The sequence below is a fragment of the Physeter macrocephalus genome, chromosome 17, assembly GCF_002837175.3.
Source record: "Physeter macrocephalus isolate SW-GA chromosome 17, ASM283717v5, whole genome shotgun sequence".
In the NCBI taxonomy this organism is placed as follows: Eukaryota; Metazoa; Chordata; class Mammalia; order Artiodactyla; family Physeteridae; genus Physeter; species Physeter macrocephalus.
Window position 1 is genome coordinate 8,146,322 of NC_041230.1, and position 10,147 is coordinate 8,156,468.

General features: G+C 37.9%; 1 protein-coding gene and 1 non-coding gene across 2 annotated transcripts in view; one reads left to right on the forward strand and one right to left on the reverse strand.

Annotated features, from left to right (window-relative positions):
* LOC102991617 (zinc finger protein 569) overlaps positions 1–10,147 on the reverse strand; it is an 83,949-nt gene extending 73,802 nt beyond the window's left edge. Inside the window, exons 1-2 of the mRNA XM_028478102.2 lie at positions 9,489–10,147; positions 8,089–8,251 (exon numbers count right to left, since the gene is read on the reverse strand). Coding sequence (XP_028333903.1) covers positions 8,089–8,093 — 5 coding nt within the window. The 5' untranslated portion in view covers positions 8,094–8,251; positions 9,489–10,147. The remainder of the gene's footprint in view (positions 1–8,088; positions 8,252–9,488) is intronic.
* On the forward strand, positions 2,624–2,730 carry LOC112067324 (U6 spliceosomal RNA). Its single transcript, XR_002893200.1, has one exon. It is a non-coding gene; the product is annotated as a U6 spliceosomal RNA (small nuclear RNA).

Sequence of the window (10,147 nt, forward strand, 5' to 3'; positions counted from 1 at the left end):
ATATGGTTCTTAAGAACCTAGGGGCAGGACAGGAATAAAGATGTAGACGTAGAGAATGGACTTGAGGATGTGGGGAGGGGGAAGGGTAAGCTGGAATGAAGTGAGAGAGTGTCATGGATATATATACACTACCAAATGTAAAATAGCTAGCTAGTGGGAAGCAGCCGCATAACACAGGGAGATCAGCTTGGTGCTTTGTGACCACCTAGAGGGGTGGGATAGGGAGGGTGGGAGGGAGACGCAAGAGGGAGGAGATATGGGGATATATGTATATGTATAGCTGATTCACTTTGTTATAAAGCAGAAACTAACACACCATTGTAAAGCAATTATACTCCAATAAAGATGTTAAAAAAAAGAACTCAACCATGTAAAAAAAAAAACTAAAAGTAGAGTTACCATATTATCCAGCAATCCCACTTTTGGGCATATATCCAGAAAAGACAAAAACTCTAATTCAAAAAGATACATGCAACCCATTGTTCATAGTGGCAAACTATTTACAATACCCAAAACATGGAAGCAAACTAAATGTCCATCGGCAGACGAATGGATAAAGAAGATGTGGTGTACATATATATAATATATATATATACACACAATGGAATATTATTCAGTCATAAAAAAAGAATGAAATAATGCCATTTGCAAAAACATGGATGGACCTAGAGATTATCATACTAAGTGAAGTCAGACAAAGACAAATATTATATATCACTTACATGTGGAATCTAAAAAATAGTACAAATGAATCCATATACAAAACAGAAAACAGACTCACCGACATAGAAAACAAACTAATGGTTACTAAAGGGGAGACGAAGCAAGGGAGGAATAAATTGAGAGTATGGGATTAACAGATGCATATAAAATAAACAAGGATTTACTGCATACCACAGGGGACTATATTCAATATCTTGTAAGAAACTATAATGTAAAGTATCAAAAAAAAGAATATATATATGTATAACCAAATCACTCTTCTGTACACTTGAAACTAACATAATATGGTAAATTAACTATACTTCAACAACAATAAATAAAATCCAAAATTTTCCAAAAAATATTTATACGGGAAAAAAGAAGAGGAACCAAGACTGTCTGAAGAAATATCTGATTTTAGGGCTGGAGCGGGAAAACTACAAAGTGAGCCTAGAACATCTTGTGCCAGAAATTAAGGAAGTGCTCAAAAACTGATAGGGCCATGTTAAAAAGATGAAGAAACTGGCTCAAAGAGGCTCCCATTGGCCAAATTAGGGTCAATTTGAGCATGAAAATAAATATTTACAGTAATAAATTATAACCGACTGAACAAAATAAGAATCCATGAGCTCAACGTGATATAAATCAGTAGGGAGAAAGGAAAGCTCTTCCTTTGCACTATAATGCCAACCAATAAACGTAAAAGGAATAATATAAACATAAAACCACTTACCAACTGGATAGTGGTTCAGACTGAAGTTGTCAATGGAGGCTAAGAATGGGTAAAGTTTTGATGAGGAACAGGATTTTAGCACCATACTGGAACATTTTCCAACAGTTACAAGGAAAAACAGAACTTTACAGTGAAGACATCAACATGACTAGATGATCAAGATTAACATCACCAGTGATGGGACAGAATGACATAATGAGAAAATCAAAGTTTGTCAGGAATACATGCCTGAGTCTAGGCATGAAGAAACATCCAATGGAATCAAGTTGAGTGCCAGCCTACAGAATATAAGGCCTGTATTTTTTTAACTCTCAGGGACATGATAGACAGAATGACTGAGGAACTGTTCCAGGTTGGAGGAGGCCAAAGAGACATGACAACCAAATGCAATGTATGAACGAATCCTGTACCTGAAAACTAAAAAAGACATTTTGGGGGGACTTCCCTGGTGGCGCAGTGGTTGTGCAGTGGTTAGGACCCCATGCTCCCAATGCAGGGGGCCCAGGTTCAATCCCTGGTCAGGGAACTAGATCCCACATGCATGCCGCAACTAAGAGTTCGCATGCCACAACTAAGGAGCCTGCGTGCCACAACTAAGGAGATGGCGAGCCACAACTAAGGAGCCTGCCAGCTGCAACTAAAGAGCCCACCAGCCACAACAAGACCCAGAAAAACCAAATAAAAATAAATAAATATATATATTTTTTAAAGTATGAAGAAAAAGACATTTTGGGGACAATTGGCAAAATTGAAATTTGAACAGGTTCTCTAAATGGCAATGTTGTATCAATTGTTGATTTCCTGACTTATTGGGAGGTCCTAGTTTAGGGAAATACACACTGGAGTATTTAGGGGATGAAGGATCAGGTCTGAAGCTTGTAGTCAAATGGTTCAGAAAAAGACTCAGTGTGTGTGTGTGTGTGTGTGTGTGTGAAAGAAAGACAAAGAGAGATATTAAAAGTTGGTGAATCTCGGTGAAGGCAATAAGGGATTTTTTTTTTACTGTACTTGCAAATTTTCTGTGAGTTTGAAATTACTCTGAGATCATTTTTTTTTAATTAAAATTGCTTAGTGCTGATGGAACTCTAAAAAAAGAAAAAAGAACGCCTTCAATGGACTCATCAGTAGACTCAACATGACTGAGGAAAAAATCAGTGAACTTGAAGACAGGTCAACAGAAACTTCCAAGTGCTCACTTCAGCAGCATATATACTAAAATTGGAATGATACAGAGATGAATAGCATGGCCTCTGCACAAGGATGACATGCAAATTTGTGAAGCATTTGATATTTTTTAAAATGATGGGGGGCAGGGATAGAAATGTAGAGCTTTAGAATGCATTCAAACTTTGATTATTATCAACTTAAATTAGACCATTATAAATATAAGTGGGTTTATGTCAGTCTCATGGTAACCATTAACCAAAAATTTGCAGTAGATAACAAAAGATAGTGAGAAATGAATCTAAGCATACCAATAAAGAAAGCCATCAAACCATAAAGAAAGAGAGCAAAAGAAGAAAGGAACAGAGGAACTACAAAACAGCCAAAAACCAATTAACAAAATGTCAATAAATACATACCTATCAATAATTACTTTAAATGTAAATGGATTAAATTCTCTGATCAAAAGACAAAGAATGGATGAATGGATAAAAAAACAAGACCCATCAATATGTTACCTGTGAGAGATTCACTTCAGTTGTAAGAACACACACAGACTGAAGGGTCCATCTTTTTCCATGATGATATTCCATGCAAATGGAAACCAAAAGAAAGTTGGGATAGCTATACTTGTATCAGACAAAACAGACTTTAAAACAAAGACTGCCAAAAGAGACAAAGAAGGGCATTACATGATGATAAAGGGGTCAATCCAACAAGAGGATAAACATTTGTAAATATATATGCACACAACATAAGAGCACCTAAATATATGAAGCAAATATTAACAGGTCTAAAGAGAGAAATAGGTAGCAATACAATAAGACAATGGATAAATCGTTCTGACAGAAAATCAATAAGGAAACATTGGCCTTAAACAACACATTAGACCAGATAGACTAAATAGGTATATACAGAAATTCCATCCAAAAGCACCTGAATACATCTTCTTCTCAGGTGCACATGGAACATTCTCTAGGATATGATAGGCCACAAACAAGTCTTGACAAATTTAAGAAGACTGAAATAATATCCAGCATCTTTCCCAACCACATGGTATGAAACGAAATCAATTACCAGAAGAAAACTGGAAAATTCAGAAATATGTAGAGACTAAACAACATGCTACTGAATAACCAATGGGAACAAAGAAATCAAAAGCAAAATCAAAAATGTCTTGAGACAAATTAAAATGGAAGTACAATACACCAGAACTTAAGGGATGCAACAAAAACAGTTCTAAGAAGGAAGTTCATAGCAACAAATGCCTATTTCAAAAACCAAGAAAAATGTCAAATAAACAATCTAACTTTAAACCTCGAGGAACCAGCAAAGAAGAATAAAAGAAGCCCAAACTTAGTAGAAGAAAGGAAGTAACAAGAATCAGGGCAGAAAAAAATGAAATAGAGACTAAAAAGACAAGAGAAAAGATCAATGAAACCAAGAACTGATTCTGTGACAAGATAAACAGAATGGACAAACCTTTAGCTAGACTCACCAAGTAAAAAGAGAGAGGACTCAAACAAAATCAGAAACAAAAGAGGAGATGTTACAACTGATACCACAGAAATACAATACAAAAGATAAGAGACTATTACAAACAATTATATGCCAAAAAATTGGACAACCTAGAAGAAATTGATAAATTCCTAGAAACATACAACCATCCAAGACTGAATTATGAAGAAACAAAAAATCTGAACAGACCGATTACTAGCAAGGAGGTTGAATCAGTAATTTAAAACCTCCCAGAAAACAAAAATCCAGAACCAGATGGCTGTACTGGTGAATTCTACCAAACATTCAAAGAAAAATTAATACCAATCCTTCTAAAAATCTCCCAAAAAACAGAAGAGGAGAAAACACTTCCAAACTCATTTCACAAGGCCAGCATTACCCTGATACCAAAACCAGACAAGTATACCACAAGAAAAGACAATCACAGGCCAATATTCCTGATGAACACAGATGAAAAATCCTCAACAAAATATTAGCAAACATGAACTCAACATACATTAAGAATCAAACACCTCGGGGCCTCCCTGGTGGCACAGTGGTTAAGAATCTGCCTGCCAGTGCAGGGGACACAGGTTCAATCCCTGGTCTGGGAAGATCCCACATGCCGCAGAGCAACTAAGCCCATGCACCACAACTACTGAGCCTGCGCTCTAGAGCCCACAAGCCACAACTACTGAAGCCCGCATGCCTAGAGCCTGCACTCCGCAACAGGAGAAGCCACTGCAATGAGAAGCCTGCGCGCCACAATGAAGAGTAGCCGCCACTCGCCACAACTAGAGAAAGCCCATGTGCAACAACGAAGACCTAACGCAGCCAAAAATAAAACAAACAAATTTATTTTAAAAATTAAAAAAAAAGAATCAAACACCTCAATAAAGTGGGATATATTCTAGGGATGCAAGGATGGTTCAATAACCACAAGTCAACAAATGTGATACACCACATTACCAAAATGAATGATAAAAATCCATATGATCGGGCTTCCCTGGTGGCGCAGTGGTTGAGAATCTGCCTGCCGATGCAGGGGACGCGGGTTCGTGCCCCGGTCTGGGAAGATTGAAGGAAAAGTATTTGACAAGATTCAACATCCATTTTTGATAAAAACTCTCAACGAAGTGGGTATAGAGGAAACGTACCCCACATAATAAATGATATATATGACAAGCTCAGAGCTAACACCATAGTTAATGGTGTGAAACTAAGAGCTTTTCCTCTAAGACCAGGAACAAGACAGGATGCCCATTCTTGCTATTTTTGTTCAACATAGTACTGGAAGTCCTAGCCAGAGCAATTAGGCAAGAAAAAGAAATAAAAGGCATCCAAATGGAAAGGAAGAAGTGAAACTTTCATTATTTGCAGATGACATATTATACATACAAAACCCTAAAGACTGCCAAATAACTGTTAGAACTTATAAATGAATTCAGTAATGTTGCAGGATACAAAATTAATATACAGAAATTCCTGCATTTCTATGCACTAATAATGAACTATCAGAAAGAAAAATTAGGAAAACAATTCCATTCACAATTGCATCAAAAAGAATAAAATACCTAGGAATAAGCTCAACCAAGCAGGTGAAAGACTATACAATGAAAACTATAGGACACTGATGAAAGAAATTAGAAAAGACACAAATAAATGGAAAGAAATTCCGTGTTCATGGATTGGAAGAATTTATACTGCTAAAATGTTCATACTACCCAAAGCAATGTATAGATTCAATGCAATTTCTATCAAAATTCTAATGGAATTTTTCATAGAAATAGAACAAACAATCCTAAAATTTGTATGGACCCGCAAAAGACCCCAAATTGCCAAAGCGATCTTGAGAAGAAATAACAAAGCTGGAGGCATCATGCTCCCTGTGTGCATACAATACAAGACTTCTCTTTGTTTTGTGTGTTTGTTTTGTATATACTTTAAAATACTTTGTTTTGTATATTTGACTTTCCAACCATGTAAATGTCTTACATGATTATAAAACAAAATTAAAACAAATGTTAAAACAAAAGCTAAAATAATTAATTAAATAAATTAAATTAAAACAACAACAACCAAAAAAACCCATAAGCTATACCTAAAAATCAAAAGCAGAATGAAACAAATGTACCTACTCATATGTTACATTTGTGGCTTAAACACACACAGAGAAATTAGTTCTAGTTACTTTAAAGCACAATAATTGGGTTATACGTCCCTAGAGAGACAACCCCAAAGCAAACAGATCTATAAAGAAATATTAAATTATTTGCAGTAGGAATATTTTAAGTACTAATAATATTGCTCTTAACTATCTCATTTTTATATACATATACACATCTACAGATGGATGGATTAATAAATAAAAGACAGAAAAATGAAATCAAAGTAAAAACTCTATAATTCTAAATTTTTTTGATTGCAGATAGCAGTATGAACTCATGGGGTCTACTCTGTTAAGAGTATATTTCCAGCTACAACGTTAATAAACATTGAAAACATATCACGTGAAAGAAGCCAGTCACAAAAGACCACATATTGTACAATTTCATTTATATGAAATGTCTGAATAGACAAATTCATTGAGGCATAAATCAGATTAGTGGTTCATTAGACTGGGAGGAAGGAGGAGAATATGAGATTGGCTGCTAATGGGTACGATAATTCTTTCAGGGAGGACAAAAATAATCTAAAATTACATGATGGTGATGGGTGCACAACCCTGTGGATTTTTTTAAAAAACATTCCGTTGTACACTTTAAAGGGTAAAATGTATGGTATGTGAATCAAGCTACTAAAAAAAAACTAAAAGAATATATTTCCTAGCTCTGCCCACCAAAACAAAAAGCCTAGAAACAATGACCATGTCAGTAGCAATAAACACCATAACTGGGGTTTTCTCCCAACCATTCCAGCTAGTCCCTTTCAGTCTTTTTTGCTGGTTCCTCCTCATTTTCCAGACTTTCTCATGTTGAAGTGACCCAGAGATAAGTCCTTTACCTCTATCATTTTCCATCTACCCTACCCTCTAAGTGATCTCTTTAAATATCACCTATGTGCTGATAATCCCCAAACGTATGTCTCCAACCTAGGTCTCAGATCTTTCTTTTGAACTTCAGACTTGTATATCCCACTGCCAACTTAATATTTCCACCTGAATGTCCAATGGGTATCTCATACTTCAGATACAATATTCCAAACTGAAATCTCACTATCTCTCTATGCCCCAGGTTCTTCCTACCTTCTTTCCCTTCTCAGTTAATGATAACTCCATTCTTCAAGTTGCTCAGATTAAAAAATGTTGTGTCATCTTGTCACACTTACACTCCACATCAGTTCTATCAGCAAATTATGTCAGTTTTACCTCTAAATTATATCCAGTACACGACTACTTCTCACCATTTTTACTACTCTGGTCCAGGTCACCAACATCTTTTCCCTAGATTAATGCAGTAGTTTCCTAATTGGTCTCTCTGCTTCTGCCCTTGTCCCTGCCCTCTTCCCCTATTCTTCTTCTCATAATTCTCTCATCAGAGCAACCAAGGCAATCCTCTTAAATCGTAAGCAGATAATATCACTTGCATGTTCAAAACTCTCCAATAGCTCCCCATCTCATTCACAGTAAAAAGCCAAGATCCTGAACATGACCCATAAGGCCCAATCTGATCTGCCCTCCTTCCCTCCAATTACCTTTCTTCTCTCATCTCTCACTGCTCTCCCTCTCATTTGCTCTATTTCAGCCACACCAGCCTCTTTGTAACAGGCATATTCCCACCGCAGGGCTTTTCTAACTGTTGTTCCCTCTTCCCTTAATTATGTGTATAACTAGCACCTTTACTTCCTTCATATCTTTATTATTACATTTTCAGGATGCATTCTTAACTACCCCATCTAAAACTCCAAGTCTCATCCCTGATTCTATATATCCTCCTGCTTTACTTCTTCTCTTAGAATGTTTCATTATTTAATGTATGTTATATTTAACTTACCTCATTTATTATCTGGCCCACAACAATGTAAGTACCATGATAGCAGAGAGTTTGTCTCCTTTACTCAATACTATATCCCAAGCATCTATAATTATTCCTGTCACACGCAGCATTCAATAAATGGTGAGTGGATGAATTAATTAATCCTCAGTACCTGAAGAACCTGGAAAAGAAATTTGAAAATAGAACACTGCTTTAGAAAAACACCTTAGAAAACACATAATTCACACAAAAAAAGATTTTTAAATGGTTGACTTCAGTAGTAATCATATAACTGCAAATTAAAGAAATTATTTTACATCTATGAGGTTAACAAAGATTACTAATACTAACGATAACCATTGTTATCAAGGGTGTATGAATATAGGCAATCTTATACTATGCCAATAATACTGTAGATTATTGGAACCTTACAAGAGAATAACTGGATAGAATTAGGGAGTCTTTAATAAGCACATATATCTCAACCTATCAGTTCCACTTCTAAGAGCCTACCCCCCACCAAAAAAAATTAAGAAAGTGCATCATAACATGCCAAATAGTTGCTGATAAACCCATTCTTTATAATGGCAAGAAGTTAAAAAGAACCAAATTACCCATCAACAGGTGTAAATGCATTAAATGTATACCATAAAAAAACTTTTAAATGATGACATAGATGTGTAATCGTTTAAATGGAAAAATATTAACTGCACATTGTTAAATGGCATAGGTAGATTACAGAACTGTATGTATAGTGTGATTCCAATTTTATAATATACGAATGCATATGTATGTATTCACAGAGGGAGGGGTGAAAAGATGGGAAATAAATTTTGATAGTGGCTGGTAGAAGTATAAATGATGTTTGCTTTCTTGGAGCTTTTCTTTATTTTGTGATTTGGGGAGGGGAGTGAGGGGCAAGAACCATTATTACTAAGCACACAAAACAACGTGGCCAATACACAGAAATAAAATTTTAAATAAATACTGAAACAACTTGTTGGGGCTATTGATATCTCATAGAAAAACATATTTACAATTACCATCTCCAAAGAAATGAAGCACTGGTACAAACAGTCTCACAAATCTACACACACAACCGAACTCTGCCTTTTATCGTGGTTTGCAGCCACGTTCATAGTGAAACAGAAAAGGAAAAGCACATCCACAAAATCCGCCTGCACACACGACTCCACGGCCACATCAGTCACAGACAAATGCCTGGCAAATAAAGTCCTATCAAGCCACACGCTCACAGTCCTTCACACGTCACTCCCACGGCCTCAGGGAACCACCCGCACAGGCAAAGCCCTGCCCGGCGTCCTCCTCCAACACAGGCACCGGGTGGTCCGCAGGCCCCTACTCCACCCAGCACAAAGAGTCCCGGACTCTGAGCTCGCGGCTTCCCGAGGACTTACCACCGAGCCCGCAGACACAGGCCCCAATTCCGCACCTCAGCGCCGCACAAGTGGCACAGCCGGTGCAGCCCGAGTTAGGTAATCCATTAAGGTCAGTGCCGGCTGTGGCCGAAGGTAACACAAGCCTCGGTCCGTTAGACGCAGGATAACTCTTCCCAGAGCCCCTCGCGGCTCGCCGGGGCGGGACTGGCCCTCCAGTTGACGAGTAGCGGGAATAACCAACCGCTGCGTTGAGGGGCTCTCAGATCTGCCGAGGGGCCTCAGCTGAGAGTTTTGCGGCAGCTGCCTCCAGTGAGTCCGGCCCTCGGAGCCTGGGAGTGCCACTTGGTGCTGAGAAGAATCTGAAAAGGTCCGCAGTTTTCCTGCCCCGGACTACATTTCCCAGAGGCCTTCTCGGCCCAAATCTATTTTCTGCGAAAAGTCGCCTCCTCCTTACAGTTGTCTGGATCTTCGGGTTCTAGGCGTTACGGTACCTGGTCCGTGAAGGAAACACCGCTGAGTCGGTTTCGTTCCGTCAGGTCCCGGCTCCAGCTGGGACTGTACTTCAGTGGGGTGAAAGTGGGGCAAGGTCTGGGCACCGTGAAGAGACGAGATGAGCCAGCCTGAGCCTCAAGCTCCTGGAGGCAGTTAGAAAAGGGAGGAGTACCGTTGCGTGATCG